The following is a 20,719-nucleotide window of genomic DNA, read 5'->3' as shown; positions in this document are numbered from 1 at the left end:
TTTCGACCAAATTTTCATGCATGACTGTAAACATTTTGTTTTATGGTTTTGCGTATTCTTTTTCATGAATCAAGTATAAATCAGTAGTCTTCCGAAAAGATTTAGTTAGGTCGCAGTAATCAAAAATTAGTCCCGACAACCTGCGACAGCCTATGAGACTACAAATAGTAGTCCTGTTTCCCAAGTTCCTGACAGTTTCATTTTGATAGCTAAGTTTTTTTTTTTTTTTTTTTTTTTGTATATATTATTTATTAATATATAAAACACAGTTGATCGGTGCATCCACAACATTATTAATCACTAATCATGGACATTACACAATTCATCATATAAAATAATCAGTAAATGTATCATAAAATTTTCCATTTTTTATCATGTTTCTTTATTTTCCCATTTTTATATGCATTGAACCGTTCAATTCCCCTCACTTCATACAGATATGAGGTAAAAACATTAAACAGTGGTTTCTTTTTCTGTAAATTATTACTATATCCCAACATGCAATCTCTCTTTGAAAAGTTAAAATTAATCCCTGTTTTTGAGTATATCCACATGTTTAGTGTTTCCCAAAACTGTTGAACAACTATACACTCATAGAAAAGGTGGCTGGTAGTTTCAACATTTGAATGACAGAAATCACATGACTCTGATGAAACAAGTTTAAATTTATACAATCTATCGTTTAGTACTATGGCACCATGGAACATTTTTACATGAAAAGATTGCAATTTAGTTTCAATAGTACCATAAAAGATATCCATATACAATTTATTCCAATTAAAATCACTCTCTAAAAAAATAAGATCTGCCCATTTTTTCCTTGATTTATCAGGGAATATAAATTTGATCAGGTTCAACCTATGTTTATTCAGCTCATTTTGTTGATATCATTCTACTGCCATCCTACGGATAAAGTAAAAAAATCCAATGTTACCTAATTTCTGAAGACAGAGATATATACGATAGCATGGCTCGAATTGAAGTTACAGGTACCATAAACTATTTTACAATTAAGTATTTCATCAACATAAAGATTATATAAACTTGCATTTAAAAACATGAAATATGAGACTGTTAAAAAAACATAAGGAATCGTCACTCGCTTAAAATGGGACACTCAAATATTTACGCTTGTTAAAATTAAAATGCATTCATAATAGTCTTTGACGACGACCTGGCTGCGACAACATTGAAAAAAAACTGGGATGCTAATAAATTTATAGGCGGCAAAACTAGAAGGAAATATTTCATGCTTGATGGAAAATTAGATAGCGTAGCAGCGTAGAAATTTAGAGAATTCTATCGAAATGTTAATTCAACATATGTTTACTTTCCTAATTCTCAGTATTGTTTCGTAAAATTGTCCACAAGTCTTCCTTGATTACAGCAAGGGCATTTTACAAAATCATAGTTTTTTTTCACAAAGGTATGTCAATTTGCTATCACAGTTAATATCATTCAATTTCCAATCGCCATGTTTAGCCGACAAATGAACACAATCCTCATTAAGATCGTCGTCGTCTGGTTGTCCAGAATCCCAGTTAGTATCTTTTGACTCAACATAACTTCCACCATCCGCCCAAATAAAACTCTTTTCTTTTTTTGTGTCATCCAAGCCGATCCAAATGTATTTTCCAATGTTTATCCTTTTAAACAACTCCCTTCAAAAAATAAATACTAAGTTTGTATTAGTGGTTTAGTATGTATTAGCTAAGTATTGTGAGAATGTGGAGTGGTGTTATTAAACATGTACACTAGCTTGGTGGGAATACCATTCACAGTAACTCTTACTCTAAATGTGAGAGCATATGTCCGAGTTAAATGACCAGAAAAAATTTGTAAAAACTTTGTGTATGGAATACCGCATTGGCTACTAGTGACCATTCATATAAGAAAAACCGAATCAGAATGACAAATTAAATTTTATTAGTTTTTTCAAATTTTAAGCACTATTTGTTGTTTTGTTGATTATAACCGCAATTTAGTTTAATCGTGAAATAATTGATTAATACATACATTGTCATTACCTGCGAACTGATGAATCTCGTATTCCGGCGGCCGCGAGAGTTCCTCCTTTCTTTTCGCAAGTTGATTTAGCGTTTACGTAGTTTGCTTCTTGTGTATGATATTCGTAACAGTAATTATTGCTCGCTTTAAACCATTGTGGTGGACACGAAACTTCTAAAAATTGTAATTGAAGTATCAAATATAAAAATTGTATCGTACTTCGTTCTCGGCATTTTTGAACGGTATGTTCCTATGTTGTTTCTGACAAACAGATGAGATCATAAAATTTTATAAGGAAATGGTTTGCGTACTTTGATTGTTTCAACTATACGTGATCTATCACATACACCACGAACGACATTCAAATATCGTTCAGAAATGACGTGGGCGCGATGGCCGAGTATTTACGACCGTTAGACCTAAGTTTTTTTGTATGCAAGGTTAAAATCACATGCCTACTACCTCACCCAGTGTGCATTGTATAGATGGTAGAACCTTACATATTGTTAGATATGAGTGGGTGCTTGTTATTTATCGATTTTAATCGGTAAGTATGTTGATAGGTATTTGTATGTCTGTTTGTCTGTTAGATGCACGCGATATCCCATGAAAGCGAGATTGAATCTGGTCCAGATTTTGCATGTGCATTCATCTTATCTCGGACCAGAAGCCTATTGATTATGGGCAAATTATGTCGTATAATTAGCGAGTTATTAATTAATTAGTGATGGGACACAAGTTGTCACTATGGAGTAAGTGCGCTGTTTTGGGGGATCCCCTAACTTTCGATCGATAAGTCTTCGGTCTCTGACCGATATTCTCGTTATTGCCTTGTTCGGAGTGAAAATTGTAATGGACGTCATAGTAAAAAAAATAATATTATATTTTATCACTATAAAATAATTTTTTTGAAACCGTGCAATTGTGTCATCTTATGAACTAGAACAAAGTGAATATTTAGGCTGTGGAAACTATGAACACTATACAGCATCAACCAGTCTATAAATTTTGATTTCATTCACTGTAATGATCACTAATGGTATCGAATAGGTATATACAAATTGGTGGTTATTAGTAAGGCATTTTGGTATTCCCTTATATATACACATGTAATGTCTAACGGGGCTACTACCATTCGCTATCAATTGTGTTGTTATAGCGATCTCTTGCCCAGGATTGTCAGCCAAAAACTTCAGTAATTTTTTCTCCAATGCTTCTCTCAATTCTGCATCGAAATAAAATATATGCAATAAACTTTGAAGAATATACACATGTGGTTGGGCAATAAACTGAATTAGAAACTGATCTTTTAAAATAATATCAAAATAACCAAATACTATAGCTTAGTTTATCTAGGTTCGTAAAATCCATCCTTAATATAAATAATATGATGCTGGATGATGATCGATATAATAGAGTCTGTAAACCTAACACAATCTGGGAAAATTGATTAAATATGACTGAATAGCTTATATGTTTTTCTTCGATAAATGCCTCATTCACAATTTCTCAATATACTCTAGCAAATTCAAACTGCGCTTTGGGAGTCGGGTAGATTTGCAAGAAATTTCATCAAAAACCGTTGTACTCACCTTGCTCACTTTTAATCTGTAAAAATAAACAAATTTTTGAATTCATAAAAAAAAGAAATTTTAATAAAGTACGAGACACCGAGTTTTTAGTTGAGTTTCAACTCATGTTAGAAGCCTGTCCAGGCTAGACTGATACATTACTTCATAACTGAGTCATAGCACATTTGCCTACACGTCAGGAAGAAACGATGGTCATTAACACTCAAGAATGCCATACCTCCGCATTAGTCTTCTACAGCACGTTACAAATCGTATCGGACAAAGTTTAGTTTAAGACACTTGCATATGATCAGAGAATTGAAACAAAAGATTGCGGTATACATAAATGAAACTCTTGCAACTTCAGGGTCTTGCAGTAAATTGGTCAGCCAAGCATGTTTTAACGGTTTGGGAAATCCGGGTAAATGGAATATTATTGTACAAGCAAACACGTTTGAATAGAAAGATAAAACCTCGAAGCAATCAATCAGGAAAATTGCCATATTTTGATTTAATTTGTTAGGAATTGCATGTTCACATACTTACCGATAAATGATCTTCCTTCTTACAGGAACCTTTGCCATCCTCAATAACCAACTGGACATTCGAAAACGGGTCATCTGAAAACGCATTATTGCATTGTAAGGAAACATTTTGCTCATTTTTCATTCAGTCATTTATTTTCTCCGTACATTCACCATAGATGGGGGAAGGTGATGTAATTCATCTTAAGATCTGACGCGGTAAATTTTTATTTTTCAACTGATGTGAGGCCGAATTAAGATCTACTCATCAAAATATATACACGAGAATATCGGTCAGAGACCGAAGACTTATCGATCAAAAGTTGGGGGATCCCCCAAAATAGAAACTGCGGTTTCGATTCATCCGCTCCCCAGCGATACCGTGTGTCCTATCACTAATTAATTAAAAATTTTAATTATACGACATAATTCATCCAAAATCAGTAGGCTTTTGGTCCGAGATATGATGAATCCACATGCAAAATTTGGAGGAGATTCAACTCCGATTTCGTGAGATATCGCGTAACATAAAAAAGTGTCTAACAGACAAACACACAAACAGACAAATACCTATCAACATACTTACCGATTTTAAGATCGATAAGTAATAACTGAGTACACTGTACAGTTATGAAGATATTCGGAAACCAATTTGAGCAAACAAAAATTTTTCAAACTTGCAAGATTTCTTAAGTCTTGAATCATTGGAGCAACAAACTCTTAACACCACACACACACTACTTAGACACATCGCTCGACTTTGCAACCATTATTGTTCTAGTCCCCACTAAAACTAAAAGAGACGCAAACAAGATGGGAGGATATCTTTCCATCTGAGAAGACTGACATATAGATATCTTTCTCAAATCAGAAAAATCCTAAAAGTATACATCCAAAGCTATTGAATATTGGCTATGAATGGTTTGATTATATACATATTGATTTTAATATTTGCAAAAAACTTTTAATAACTCACCAGCAAAAATGAGACTCGGTTGCAATATCAAAATAAATATTAATACCATATTACATAAAAAGTCCATGCCGGTTAGTTTAGCTGCTCGAAATATACGAAATATAACAGAATTTGATTTTAATATTTGCAAAAAACTTTTAATAACTCACCAGCAAAAATGAGACTCGGTTGCAATATCAAAATAAATATTAATACCATATTACATAAAAAGTCCATGCCGGTTAGTTTAGCTGCTCGAAATATACGAAATATAACAGAATTCATTCGACACCAGTCAGCCCAGCTATTTGGTTTGAACTGAGTCGTTGTGAGTGGTGGTTGATGTATAATAATGACTAAGTGCATTGCCATAATGAGTAATTTTTCTTCAAATTATCCATATATAATTAGTTGCACGTAGTATAATTCACTTTTTTGTAGAGCAGATATCAACAGGAACTATTTAGGCATGATGCCCATAAAACTTTTTGCAAATGCCATTACCTTTCCTTACAAGCATTCGTGATTGTAGTAGATTGTTGAGCTGAGTGTGCGTTTGTACACGAAATGGACCCATAGATCACTTCCTTCGTCGCACAGATGCCAACCAAGCCAGGTCATGTGCTTGGAATTTCAGTAAACAATAGATGGATTTTGTAATACCTCACTTGACGAACATTCGTGGAAGCATAAAGTGGACCTTTGGAACGTTGCACTAATTATTGTTATTGCGGTTGTGACTGGGAAGCTTTTGTTATTATTGGACCTATCACTCTTATATTTCTGATATTAAAGATGAAACTCCCTCTCGGTTGCATATTATTTAATCAATATCTTTTTTATATTTAATAACTCTCTCTACCCTTTGTGTTACCCATGGTTTTTCTAATGTTCAACAATTGCACGAATATCACATCACCATTCACGTTCTCAGCGATCAGGTGGGTTACCGCCAGATTGATAAATTAAATAATTTATGAGAATATTCATATTTTTTTGTCGGAAATATCACAATTTGTATATTTCTTGTATACTTTAACTCACTTTGAGATTTTCGTATGTATTGCCCTTGAGCATATGTGTCCTATTCAATCAAAGGCATGAATGGAATCATTTATACTTGAAGCTTTGGAATAAGCTAAAACTTAAAATGCAGAGCAAAATTTTAAAAAATACCAACAAAAGTCTTTGACGATATGCAGTAGTCAGTAATCATCGTTTTCATGTCCATATTACCCCAATCAATATCCCGCACTCTATCTGACTTATAACATGAGTTGAATATATCTATATTAGAACTAACGTCTATCTGGACACACTTAAAGAAATATTTGCTTCGTTTTACACGGCATATCTGAAATACGTCTTTTTTATTTTATACACAATAACGCATTCAGACCACCAACATTGAAAACAAGTAACGGCGTACGGTTTATTTCTTTTCGTATTAGTTATCTTGAATAAATTGGTCAGAAACTACATGTAAACGCTACTTTTATAATTCGTTTGATAGGCCATTACTATTATTAAAATAGTTTATAATGAGGAAGCAAAAGGTTTTATTATTTATACTAGCAATATATTATTTTGCAAAAATCATTTTCAATAATTTTAATTATGCTGGAATAAAACAATCCCCATTTTTTCTTAAGTTTGACAGAGTTTGCTAACCGATATCGATCTTCTAAACTGGATTTTTTTATCACGACTGACATATATTAACCAAATCATTTTGTTGTTAATTATATATATATACGTCGATAACATTATGGGTCATATATACAAGAATATTTAGTAAAAATGTAATTGTCCGTGTGTGAACACTCACTCTCTTGTGTTGGAAAATGTAAAACGTCTTTCCATATCCTTAATTTTTTCAAATTTCAAATTTGTTTTTCACATAGATAGTTCATCAGAGCGCTACATGGAGCATCATTCAATTTCCATCCATACCCAGGGGAAAAATGTCCACAATCTTCATTTCTAGAATTGTCGGGTTGGTTTGTATACCAATCTGTATTTGCTTTAGTAGAGACGACACCATCTGCCCAAATGAAGTTACCCTCCCGCTGAAGATCATTCAAACCGATCCAAACGTTACTTCCTCCAGATTTTATCAACGAAATCAGTTGACTAAAATTAAAAGATAATGCGCTTAAGTTTGGTTCATCGTTAAATACAAAACCAAATATTCAGCGCCTCTCAACTAATTATACAAAACATACAAACTTCTACATCAAACTTTCATACAGAATTATACAGATCCCCTGGATTTCTAAATTATTTCTCCAGAAATGAAGAGAATCTATTTGTTTACACCTAAACTTCAGTTTGAGTTCGAATGTACTCAAATTTATAGTAATCAAGGACAACGTTTTGCTTAAAAGTTATTTCGCGGCGTTAAAGACAAACGTACATTCGCGCATACAGACGCGCGAAATTATCAACTAACTACTCGCAAACATTCTTCTCTTAAGATTTTCCTAACTTTTACTGCGATCGCGAGCATGCTTTGACGAATTGTTCGAAGATTGTTCTGATAAAAACTGTCTTTTAAATTCCTCAAGCGTTGAAAATATGAGGGGTTCAAGTGGGGTGTTGTTTGATAAATATTGCTCTCAAATAGAACTCCTTCGAATCCAATATATGAAATTATGGGTCTTTCTAACTTTTTAGTTTTGAAGCATATTCATCTCATGTTAGAGTACAATGTTTAGTTTTGCTCCTTCGTGTCTACTATTTAAAATCATTAGACTTTCTTACCTTCGTACAGTGGAATCGCGGACTCCCGCAGATGCAAGATTCGCTCCCATTCTCTTGCAGTTCGATCTAGCAGTTTCATAAGTTACTTCTTCGTGAAATAATTTGTAGAAAAAATTGTTGCTAGCTTTGTTCCACGTAAACATCTCTTCTAGATTGCTGATTCTTCGAGTGCAGTTCATTAATTCTGTTTGAAACATGGTGATATTGACTTTTTATTAAATATTTGAGTGGTAGGCGAATTATGATCATAAAAATCATCAAATATTACGAAAATTATTTAAAATAAACCTCTCTGTAAATGTTCTATATCATCACGATTTGAGTTCGTCCTCTCCAAAGCTTGAAAATTTTCTGCAAATTTCGTTTCTAGCCCATTTTCAAGAACTGTAGAACAAAGATAGCTTCATGTTATATCAAACGATATTCTTCCAAAAAATATGACTAACTAATAGGCAGGGTTACCATATCGTACTTATTTCTAAGATTTGTGCTTATTTTCTAGCTTACATCTTATAAAGTAACGATGTGCTTATTTCTAAGAAAATTGCTTATATTTGAGTTGTGTGCTTATTTTGTCTTAGAAACATGGATAACTCGTCCTTGTTTTGCGTACAAATCTAGAAGTTTGCTCTCGCCACAAGCTCGCTCTCAGCGCGAACCGTTTATGTTCACTGTAAGGATTGCGGTATTTCCAGGCAAACTGTGACACAGCAGTTACAATAGTTGTTGCTAGTTGCAAGGCATGGGCGACTGTTTTTAGGGACAAACCATAATTTAGAAAATGAGTAGATGTAAACATCAGTTCATTTCGAATTTGAAAAGGAATTTGCTAACTTTAAACAAAGTCGAAAAGGTAGAGCTATGCTCACTGCTGCCATTGCGACAGCGATATCAACCTAGAGGCGACGGGGAAAACAGCAATTAGTGCCCACAACACTACCACAAAACACAAAAATTTTGCAAGAAGCAATGGGGGTAACCAAAGTATGAAGACATTAGAGCAGTGGTCGGCAAACTTTATGTGGCATTTTGCGATTTCAGGGCTGCATACAACCTTGTTCGAAGCGACTTCTACTAAAATAAATAAAACAAATAACAAAATTGGGAGTGCGGAAGAAACTCGTGCATAATTTTTCTCTCATTTTTATTCTGCGTTTCTGCGTTGTTAAGTACCCCCCCCCCCCCCCCAAATAACCTTTTGACACCCGTGCTTATTTTTGGCTCTGGTTAAATGGTAACCCTGCTAATAGGGTTGTGCGGTATAGATTGCTGATTTTGCTTTAAGAATCGGAAGTGATTTTGCTCAGTGAGTAACAATAAGTAGCACTAGATGTTGAACATCGCGAATAAGTTATGTATGTTTTTTGCTGAAGTATGAAGTTACAAATAGTACCCATTTTTAACAACTAGAATAAACCGCTATGCATTTGATTTTGCAAAATTCTTAGTGATAGATCCAGAATCCAAATCAGCATTCGACACATTAAAAAATTACAAAACTGACAGAGAAATATTTTTTCATAGAAGTTTGTCAATAGTCACCTTCAAATTGATTTGAAATAGTCGAATTAATGATTCCGTAGTTTACAATTCCAGGAGGTCCCCTGGGCCCAGCTTTGCCGACTCGTCCTCGTTTTGCAACTTGGCTAGTTCCAGTTGAGTAGTCTTGGCGGTTCATACAATATTGATGCATCTGGTACACCTAAATTGATATATTCTATATTTATATAACCTCATATTGTTTTAGCATAATTGTTGCAATGAAGTATTTATTTTATTTTAGTTCTATGAACACTTGCATATATCAACCATACTGGCTTCAATTGCACTTTGTAGATGAGTTTCCAATTTTCATTCATAATATTTCTAATGGACATAATAACGTTAGAAGATTTCGCAATTACAATTATTTCGAGGAAATTTAGCGATTATCATTGTATTCAATTAGTAGCGTCATTGATTTGGTCAGGAGTATAGTACTGGTAGTAGTATTGGGTATTTTGTTTTACCTGCGAACAAAGTCCGACTCCTTCTTGTCCAAAAGAGGATTGCAAAAGGCAGATACAAATCACAAAGAACAATTTTAGTAATTTCGCCATGTTTTCAGAGGAAATACCTTTAGTCTTCCAATAAAAAGAAACAAAGATACACGTGGAGTATCAAAAACAATCTTTTAAATAATTAAATATAACAAAAACTACAGCTTAATGAGTAACACAAAATGAATGAATAAAATTCAACCACATCGCTTTAAAGGAACATTTAGTTCTACAACGTTTTGTTATCCTTAACTGCGTGTTTCCTCATCATTTAACACAGTGACACGGTTGATAAAACATTTAAGAAGGCAACGATATTTACAAAATTAGTGAGGCCAAGTTATGAATTTCCAAAAAAGATATACTCCTTTTCCGCAAATAGATTTAGTCTAGAACGAATTGGTTGGAGAATGTTGTTAAACGGTCAGAAATGTTTAAAATGGGTAAGTGAAGATCATAACTCTAAATCCCAGTTTTGTCAAATATTTAGATTGTCACACGCTAGCAAGCAAAATTTTCCTCTGTATATTTTTTAATAGCTCTAATTAGTGCCGCTTACAACTCTGCAACTCGGACGAACCTAATCTGCATCTACGGCAAAATAGCAACTGATGCTGCCTCCACACTTTCGTTTTTAAATATTATTTTGCAGCATTGTTTACTGGAAAATCGCCTTCTTCATGTATTCATGGTCTATCAGTATGTCTGTTTTATGTTAAACTTCAGACAACATCACCTTCAAGATATTTGAAATACTTGGTGCTTAAAAACTATTTGGTTTTAACTTTTATAAGAAACCATGCCGTATATATCTTTGAATCTCTCATCGTGGCAATCTCGAAACGCCATTGAAAATTCATTCTATGCGGGTTACTTGTATGAAGAAAATCGATGTGAATCTTAAAAATGTTTGGTTTAATATAAACCAGATTTGTGTTACAGCATATTGTTGTAACATTTCTTTGAATTAAATTATTTAAAAACCTTTTTGTCTGGGTTCTGTTAACGTTGTTTTATCACCTAACTGCTGAAAACACCCATTCAAAACAATTCCCACTCTTGTTCATGGTAAACATCAAATTTGCTATATCTGTTTGAAAGGAGGATTAACTGATCAAAATTTAGAAGCAAATATTTATGATAAAATTTTGTTTTAGCATGTTACCACCTACCAGTCTTTTTGTAATGGATTGATTTCTAAATAGCGATTCAAAACTTCAGAATTAAATGTTCTTCCCTGATTCAAATTTTATTAGAGAGCGCGGACTAAAGAATTAAAAAATGGTGTATAGTTAATTTGATAATCATTAATGGAAAGTGGTCAATAATTTCAAATTGAAAAAAATATAAATTATTTTTTTCTCAGTTCTTTTGGTTTGAATCGATATCCCCTCATATTCATCCCATATATGGGATTCTCACAGAGTGCAACTCCGTCCAAACCCCTTTTATATCATGAAAACATTTGTCGTAGCATGATAACGTTTTTCGATAATACATATGTGTGCGAATCCGAGTTTCCGCACATGAATTTAATTGAATTAAGTAACCAAAATCGTCTGATCGGGTGAGGACAACACAAAATATTGCATCTGTAGGATTCGAATCCCAAACTATTCGATAACGGGTTTTGGTCCTGGCTAGGCTTACCATACGTCCCGCTTTAGGCGGGACAGTCCCGCTTTTTAGCGTCTTGTCCCACCGTCCCGACAAGTCAGGCAAAAGTCCCGCTTTTGCGTTCAGCCATCCAGCATAACACACTAACATGCTCTTGTTAATGTTGTTGCTGTGTGGCTGAATTGCTGATTACTGAAGGTGAATGCGTTATTTTGTTTGTTTGTTGTTTCCCACTAACATTGTTAGCGAACGTATCACATGTAAAATCTATTTTAATTGGTCTTGTTCGAACATTCACGTGAATGTAACATTGATCAAAGTCTTTTTGAAGGTGGTATCTACAGAAAGGCGTGCTTAGGGAATAAGTAAAATCTCAATGCTTGAAAACGGCAGTCTAATTCTTTATTCCTTTTGCTGTACATAAAAATATCTAAATTCGGATCATTTGTATCTTTAGCGTCTATTCCTTTCTATTTTCGAACTGAACCCGATATTTAGACAGAGAATATGCGCATGAACTCTCGATGACAATATGGTCAATGAAGACAGCCGGGATGGCTTTAAATGTAGGCCTATGTATAACGGCTCAGCACCATACGATGGCGATGCGCTCGTTAGGGTGATTGGAATAAATAGATCGTACAGGCACTTCATTTTTGATGACGCGGTACTGTCTGAGTTCCTTTCAAAGTTCGAAATGATTGTCCAAAGATGTTTATTGTTGAGTCAAAATGGTAGTCAAATAATGATGGAATAGTTGTCAAACAGTAATCCGGTAAAATACAGTGCTATTACACAGGAGGGACCAATAATAACTATACGAAATAACAGGAAATAGAATTATATGATGTAAATTTGAACTACGCCTAATTAATAATACTAAAACCCCCGATTGATTAAGATACAAATTTATACGTCCTACCTCCAACCGGCCCACGCCGAAAGAGAACCCGCCAACACCAAAATGGTCAGGGTTCAATGCCCTAGGTTACCGTTGCCAGTTTAGTTACAATAATAACGGTCACTGTTTAGAATCATGGCCGCTACACTATATGTAATAAAGTTACAGAATCACAGCTAAGGGGCCGTGTCTTTGGAGGCGTCCCGCTTTGAAGGCCAAAAATATGGTAACCCTAGTCCTGGCCAATTTTAGGGATTGCAAGACTTGAGGAAAAGATGCAGATATTGCCTAAATACGTATGATCCACAGTCTACTTTTCTATAATACACCTATAATGTTTGACCCATTCATTAAAAACGTATCTGTATTTCTGGCCTAGATGCTATCATAGCCAAAATACAGCCTTTTAACAAGGCTCACGTTGCATTTCTCGATTGCACACGTTTTGATTGCACAAAACTAATTTTCTTACTTTGTGCATAAAACTTGAATTAGCCTCCAAATTGAACACAAACAAAGTTAAATTTTTCGAACATACCCATAATTAATGTTGTAATTGGAGATAACAAGATAATTTTGCAGAACAATCTCGTGACAAAATGTTAAAAGTGGATTACATTTAGCTATATTTTTATGATAAACACGTCATTGTTGTCTAAGATAACGTGACATATTGAGTTCACTAAAATTAACTTTGTCCAGCAAACCTTTTTCGTGAATTTTATTTCTTGGAGACGTTTGGTGGTCGTTGCACAAGATAGATACGCTTCAACAAACATAGTCCTCAAATTAGACTTTTAAAGACAACGATACAGATGGAAATGGGAAATAAAATTTCATGAAATGAAATCAATTTAGAATAAGTTGGAAAGTGGTTGAATTCAATCAATTGCATCAAGCAACAAAAATGTCTAATATTTTACATCATACAATATATTATCTGTAAAACACGTTTCCTTTATTTCCTGGTCACATCTGCAAGCAAAAAATCCCAATAAGTCCAGTAAACTCTAATTCTATCTGAAAAAATTGAAAGAACAATTTTCTGCTTTTTACACAACTTAATTAAGATATCTTTTCCTTTTATACCTTATAATAACGCATCAAGACCACTAACATTGAAAGCACGTACGAGTTATTTCTTTTCATCTCAGTCATCTTGAATAAATTTGCCAACAAGGCGTAAACGTAACTTTCATATTTCATTTGACAGATCATTGAATAACATCGCTATGATTGAAATAGTTTATCATGAGAAAACAAAATGTTTTAATATTCAAAACGTCAGTGTATTATTTTGCAAAAATATTTTTCAGTCATTTTAGTTATGTTCATATTAAAACTTTCTAGCCAATGTCCACTAGATTTTCTCTATCCAAGTGGTGACTCATATTAATCAAAAGATTTTGTTATCAGTTATATATACATCGATAACGTCACGGAGTCATATAAATAGGTATATATAGTAAAAATGTAATTGTTCTTGTGTGGACACTCACTCTCTTTTGTGGGAGTATGAAAAAAAGTTGAAAAGGTTTTCATTTCCATATCCCGTTTGCAACTTTTAAATTTGTTTTTCACATAGATATTCTCATCATTCAATTTCCACCCCATCCAAAAAGAAAAAATTCCACAATATTCTTCATTTTTATAATTGTCTGGTTGGTTTGTAGACCAATCAGTATTTGCTTTAGTAGAGACGACGCCATCTGCCCAAATGAAGTTACCCTCCCGCTGAAGATCATCCAAACCGATCCAGACGTCACTTTCTCCAGATTTGATCAACGAAATCAGTTGACTAGAATTGGAAGATAATTATACCAAAAATACAAACTTTTACATCAAACATTATAAGGTACACATGGATTTCCCAATATGTCTACGGAAATGAAGATAACTTATTGGTTTACACTTGAACTTCTGTTTGGGTTTGAATGTACTCAAAAGTTTCAGTAATCAAGGACGTTTTGCTCAAACGGTATTTATTCTTGACATGTTTCCAGTGACCTCCGCGGCATTAAAGACAAACGTACATCCGCACAGAGAGACGCGCAAAATTATCAACTACTCGCAAACATTTTTCTCTTAAGTTTTACTGCATTTGCAAGCATGATTTCACTGATTGTTCAAAGATTGTTCTGATACAAATTGTCTTTCAAATTCCCTAAGCGTTGAAAATCGAAGGGGTTTAAGCACGGTAATAAGGTACCCGACGCCACACTTCTTGCAGATACGCCTTTTCTGAAACCGCTTTCTCGGCACTGTAATAGCGTTCGATATTGACGATTTTTAACGCAATACGAACCGATCATGCCATGGTCGGTACTGATGGAGCGCACTTTCTGCCGTTAGGGCATTCCAATAGTAAAAATAGTGTCCAATAAATAATGATAAAATCTTATATTATTCTTTACACTCAGTAAAATACACGGCATGGGTAGCCAAACACAACACAATCGGTCCGCATCAGTTGTAGAACAAAAATAAAAGAGCTCAAACGCCGTAGACGGACGGGCTTTACGCGGCGCGCTGAGGATGTTCCGGATATCACTCGAAAAACGTAGAAGAATAGACAGGGAAGACTAGTACCGTGTTTCCCCGAAAATAAGACCTATCCTAAAAATAAGACCTAGTCTGAATTTCAAGAAAGATTTTAATATAAGCCCTCCCATTAAAATAAGACCTAGTCGATAACGCAATTTTTTTTACCTGGTCGAGAGCAAGAAATCTCTCCATACATTTTAAATGATTAATCTGAAACGTGTGAAAGAGGAAAACGTATCATTCTAGTAAATAAATATCGGTTTTCCTATTTTTAATCTCCTAATTCAGTACTTTCTAATTTTGTTTTTGATAAAATTATAAGACATCCCCCGAAAATAAGCCCTAGTGTTATTTTTCGAAAGAAAATTGGAATAAGACACTGTCCTTTTTTTTCGGGGAAACACGGTAGTACCAGTTAGACCAGGCTATTCTCTACACAGTAAATCCCACCCTTGACTTTTTATAGATAAATTTAAAAAAAGGCTGATAACGAGGAAGTGTGACGTCGAGTGGGATAAACATGAATACGCTTTAAAATAAAATAATTCGAACATTTGCAATTGGAGGAAGACCAAAAAATTTGTTTAATGTTTTCAACACTTCCGTTCATTTATAATTGTACAGGAATGTTTTAGTAATTGTTTGATACATATCGCTCTCAAATACAACTCCTTCGAGTCCAATATTTGAAATTTTAAGACTTTCTTACCTTCGAACAGTAGAATCGCGGACTCCCGCAGATGCAAGATTCGCTCCCATTCTCTTGCAGTTCGATCTAGCAGTTTCATAAGTTACTTTATCGTGAAATAATTTGTAGAAAAAATTGTTGCTAGCTCTGTTCCACGTAAACATCTCTTCTAGATTGCTGATTCTTCGAGTGCAGTTCATTAATTCTGTTTGAAACATGGTGATATTGACTTCTTATTCAATATTTGCGTGGTAGGCGAATTATGATCATAAAAATCATCAAATATTGCAAAAATTATTTAAAATAAACCTCTCTGTAAATGTTCTATATCATCACGATTTGAGTTCGTCCTCTCCAAAGCTTGAAAATTTTCTGCAAATTTCGTTTCTAGCCCATTTTCAAGAACTATAAAACAAAGATAGCTTCATGTTATATCACACGATATTCTTCCAAAAATGTGACTCACTAATAGGGCTCTGCGAAGTTATAGATGTGGTAAATTTGCATTGATTCAAAAAGACATATTCGGAAATAATTTTGATAAGTGAGTAACAACAACTAACACTAGGTGTTGTTAGACGGTTGATACAGCAGGAAAAAAGTTATGTATATTTTTGTGGCTAAAGTATGAAATTACAACTATTACCGATTTTTAACAAATAAAATAAACCGCTATGCATTTGATTTTGTAAAAAGCTCAGTGATAGATCCAGAATCCAAATTAGAATTTGACATATTAAGAAGTTACAAAACGGACAAAGTGACAGAAGAAGTTTGTCAATAGTCACCTTCAAATTGTTTTGAAATAGTCGAATTAATGACTCCGTAGTTCACTATTCCAGGAGATCCCCTGGGCCCAGCTTTGCCGATTTGTCCTCGTTTTGCAACTTGGTTTGTTCCAGTTGAGTAGTCTTGTCGGTTCATACAATATTGATGCATCTGGTACACCTAAATTGATATATTCTATATTTAAATAACCTCATATCGTTTTAGCATAATTGTTGCAATGATGTATTCATTTTATTTTAGTTCTATGAACACTTGCATATATCAATCGTAATGGCACTTTGTAGACAAGTTTCCAGTTTGTATTCATAAAATTTCTAATCGACATAACAACGTTAGAAGGTTTCGCAATTACAATTATTTTTGAGGAATTTAAGCGATTATCATTGTATGCAATTAGTAGCGTCATTAATTTGTTCAGGGGTATAGTACTGGTAGTAGTATTTGGAATATTTCGTTTTACCTGCGAACAAAGTCAGATTCCTTCTTGTCCAAAAGAGGATTGCAAAAGGCAGATACAAATTACAAAGAACAATATTAGAAATTTCGCCATGTTTTCCAAAAAAGATATACTCCTTTTCCGCAAATAGATTTAGTCTAGAACGAATTGGTTGGAGAATGTTGTTAAACGGTCAGAAATGTTGGGAATGGGTAAGTGAAGATCATAACTCTAAATCCCAGTTTTGTCGAATATTTAGATTGTCACACGCTAGCAAGCAAAATTTTCCTCTGTATATTTTTTAATAGCTCTAATTAGTGCCGCTTACAACTCTGCAACTCGGAGGAACCTAATCTGCATCTACGGCAAAATAGCAACTGATGCTGCCTCCACACTTTCGTTTTTAAATATTATTTTGCAGCATTGTTTACTGAAAAATCGCCTTCTTCATGTATTCATGGTCTATCAGTATGTCTGTTTTATGTTAAACTTCAGACAATATGATCTTCAAGATATTTGAAATAGGCTACTTGGTGCTTGAAAACTATTTATTTTTAAATTTTATAAGAAACCATGCCTTATATATCTTTAAATCTTTCATCGTGGCAATCTCGAAACGCCATCGAAAATTCATTTGATTCGGGTTAATTGTATGAAGAAAGTCGATGTGAATCTTAAATATGTTTGGTGTAATATAAACCAGGTTTGTGTTGCAACATATTGTTGTAGCAGTTCTTCTAATTGGATTATTTAACAACACTTTCTTGGCTGGGTTCTTTTATTAATGTTTCATCACTTAAATGTTGATATTCAAAACAAAACTCCTGTTCATGCTAAACATCAAATTTGTTGCATCTGTTTGAGAAAAGGATTAACTGATCAAAATTTGGAAGCAAATATTTATAATGATAGTTTTGTTTGAACATGTTATATCTGTTTTGTTTTAATATATATATCTGTTTGAAAGCAGGATTAGGTTATCAAAATTTGAAGGCAAATATTTATAATGATAGTTTTATTTGTGCATATTATATAAGCTATTTCAAACTTAGGTTGTGTTAGGCTATATGGGTCTAATGTTGTGATGCATTTTTGTTTTGTAATTTCAAAGATATTTGTAATAGCTATTCAAACTTCACAAATTATTGTTCTTCCTTGATTCAAATTTTATTTGGGAGCGTCCCATTCTGAATACTTAAGCTTGGGCCGGCCGTGTTAAATGTAAATATATATATGAACTTAAGAACAAAAAAATGGTGTATAGGTCATTTGACAATCACTAATGGATAGTGGACAATAATTTCGAAAAATTTGATAATTTGTATTTTTAATTTCTTTTGGTGTAAATACATATCATCCCATTCTCTACACACAAAATAAATAAATCATAGATATAATATAATAATGTTTTATTTAAAAACAAAAACATGATAAAAAAAACAGCTTATGGCCCGCGAACGATATTTTTTTGCAGCCTTCTCACATTGTTTCAAGCTGTGCAGGCCTGTTTTGAGGGGTACAACAAACAAGATGATATTCTGCAGTGTATTTTTCTCGCATAGAATGCCTTTAAAGCAGTTGGAAACTGATCAAAAATTTGAATTTTCTCATAGTGTAACTCCGTCCCATATCTTTTGAAATCATGAAATTATTTGCTGTAGCAATATAAACGTTTTTCGATAATGCATATGTGTGCGAATCCGGGTTTCCGCACTTGAATTTCATAAAATTGAGTAACCGAAATCGCCTGATCAGGTAAGTGCAATTTGAAATATCGCATCCGTATAAGATTCTAATTCCAAACTTTTCGATAACAGGCTTCGGTCCGGCTCATTTCAAAGATTACAAAACTTGAGAAAAAGATGCAGCAACAAGATGCATGTATTGCTCAAATACGTATGCCCTTCATGCTTGACCCATCCATTGAAAAAGTATCGCTATTTCTGGCCTATGGACTCTGTTCGCATAAATCCAGCCTCTCAATAAGGTTTACGTTGCATTTCTGGATTGTACAAGTTTTGATTGCACAAAACTAATTTTCTTACTTTGTGCATAAAACTTGAATGAGCCTCCAAAATGAACACAAACAAAGTTTTCGAACATACCCATAATTAATGTTGTAATTGGAGATAACAAGGTAATTTTGCAGAACAATTTCGTGACAAAATGTATTTAAAGTGGATTACATTTGGATATATTATTATGGTAAACACATCATTGTTTGCAAAAATAACGTGAAATATTGAGTTCACTGAAACTACCTTTAGTCAGAAAATCTTTTTCGTGAATTTTGTTTTTGAAAGCGTTTGACGTTCTTTGCACAAGATGGATACGCTGCAATAAACATAGTCATCAAATTATCCTTGGAAGATGAATAAATATATATAACTTCATGAAATGAATTCAATTTAGATAAGTTGAGAAGTGGTTGAATTTAATCAATTACATTAAACTATTTTGATTGAGGTAAAAAATTTCATTTGATCAAAGTTTCGGGCAATACAAATATGCTCACATTAGATAAATTCATTTCGTCATTCTTTTTTTTTGTCCGACAACACATTGAATCAATAGATTGAGGGGGAAAATAATTAATTGTACGATACATATCTGGCTAAATAAGCCATCATTAAACACACTGCTATTCCGTAGATTTGACGTGTCTATATTGTCGGGTTTGAATAATGAAATAACTAATTTGTTTTATTTGATCGTTTTCATCGCTCGTTTTCCACCTCGAGTTACCGGAAAATTGTTATAGGAAATATTTTCTAAAAATTACAAAAAATCTACGTCAAATTGATTAATGATTATATCCATTATTGACCTATTATCAATTTGTGAAATTAACTTTCATCCTTCGTATGAGAACATATTGTGTAAGTCAATTTGTGATCATTTCCCTTCTTATAATTATCGATAAACGATATTTCTTCGGAAAAATCTATAGCAACCTTCAAAAAAACGGGCAAACTGAATTTCATGAGTTTAAAATATTTATGAAGTGCAATATCAGCTTGGTTTCATTTTATCGCTTTGTTTGTGAGTTTATTTTATGATCAAATATGATGGGCTAAAGATACAATATCAAGATAGAATCAAATTTCCATACATTTTGGGTTATACTGTTTTAACCCGAGTAGGAGTCAAGTATTGAACTGATCCATGTAAGTGACGTGATACAGGCTTCGCACGGATTTGGAAAGAAATAAAATATTTGGTTTCCGTCAACGTTGATGCAATTTATTGACACTTCAACTCCTATGTATGCTCAACCGTTTCAAATTAATATCTTTCTGGTTTGTTCGGAGAGGATCAAGGGATTGTATTAATAGATTGTGTAAAGTTAGCACGTCAACAGCTCTGTCAGATAAAACAATATTATTAAAACTTGATAATAAATGACTCTGATCAGTTGAGTTGAATGCTTTTTTGAATTGAAGAATTAAACTGTTGGCTGGTTGAAGATTTTCTTCTGGCAACTGAAGTAACAAGCAACTTTGCTTATAAAAATTTTATAAAATAGAAAATAATAAGCAGTTATGTTTGGTAAAATAAATAAATATTTGACCACAATCGTGAAAATATATGACAATTAAAATTCTAGACACCGTGCCATGCAGAGGATAGTTTCGTTCGGGAAGATTATTATTCATGAAACTGTCTGACTACAAGGTTACGTCGTGCATGAGAAAATAGAAATAGTCGATTTTATCTGTGGCCAGCACTTGAAGTTAATTAGATATTTCGACAAAAAATTATTCCACAATTATGCCATAACTTCGTGACAAATGATGAAAATTATATGTCACCCACAATCGTTCAATATGACGTAAACTACGTTGTCCAACCTTCAATTAGGTTAATTAATGACCTGCAATTACG

General features: G+C 33.5%; 3 protein-coding genes across 4 annotated transcripts; all 3 read right to left on the bottom strand.

Moving 5' to 3' along the window:
• Positions 1–234: 234 nt before the first annotated feature.
• Positions 235–5,184, bottom strand: LOC120327544 (salivary C-type lectin 2-like). Of its 2 annotated transcripts, XM_078114607.1 has the most exons (6): positions 5,079–5,184; positions 4,125–4,198; positions 3,600–3,615; positions 3,140–3,232; positions 2,028–2,181; positions 235–1,661 (listed from the first exon to the last, which is right to left on the bottom strand). In XM_078114607.1, the coding sequence occupies exons 1-6, from the start codon at positions 5,143–5,145 to the stop codon at positions 1,406–1,408; spliced, it is 660 nt and encodes a 219-aa protein (XP_077970733.1). In that variant the 5' UTR covers positions 5,146–5,184; the 3' UTR covers positions 235–1,405. The 2 variants fall into 2 exon arrangements, with proteins under 2 accessions (XP_077970733.1, XP_077970734.1); XM_078114608.1 differs by lacking the exon at positions 3,140–3,232.
• A 1,075-nt stretch (positions 5,185–6,259) lies between these two features.
• On the bottom strand, positions 6,260–10,417 carry LOC144425172 (C-type mannose receptor 2-like). The gene is made up of 5 exons (XM_078114606.1): positions 9,830–10,417; positions 9,363–9,522; positions 8,109–8,204; positions 7,821–8,004; positions 6,260–7,190 (listed from the first exon to the last, which is right to left on the bottom strand). Exons 1-5 carry the CDS (start codon positions 9,917–9,919, stop codon positions 6,941–6,943), a joined length of 780 nt encoding a protein of 259 aa, XP_077970732.1. The 5' UTR covers positions 9,920–10,417; the 3' UTR covers positions 6,260–6,940.
• Positions 10,418–12,570: 2,153 nt separating this feature from the next.
• On the bottom strand, positions 12,571–17,139 carry LOC120328609 (uncharacterized). The gene is made up of 5 exons (XM_078114661.1): positions 16,859–17,139; positions 16,398–16,557; positions 15,919–16,014; positions 15,631–15,814; positions 12,571–14,175 (listed from the first exon to the last, which is right to left on the bottom strand). The coding sequence occupies exons 2-5, from the start codon at positions 16,546–16,548 to the stop codon at positions 13,794–13,796; spliced, it is 813 nt and encodes a 270-aa protein (XP_077970787.1). The 5' UTR covers positions 16,549–16,557; positions 16,859–17,139; the 3' UTR covers positions 12,571–13,793.
• Positions 17,140–20,719: the final 3,580 nt, after the last annotated feature.

The sequence above is a fragment of the Styela clava genome, chromosome 7 (assembly GCF_964204865.1).
Source record: "Styela clava chromosome 7, kaStyClav1.hap1.2, whole genome shotgun sequence".
In the NCBI taxonomy this organism is placed as follows: domain Eukaryota; kingdom Metazoa; phylum Chordata; class Ascidiacea; order Stolidobranchia; family Styelidae; genus Styela; species Styela clava.
Note: the sequence above shows the minus strand (reverse complement) of the source record. Positions and strands in the feature narration are given on the sequence as shown.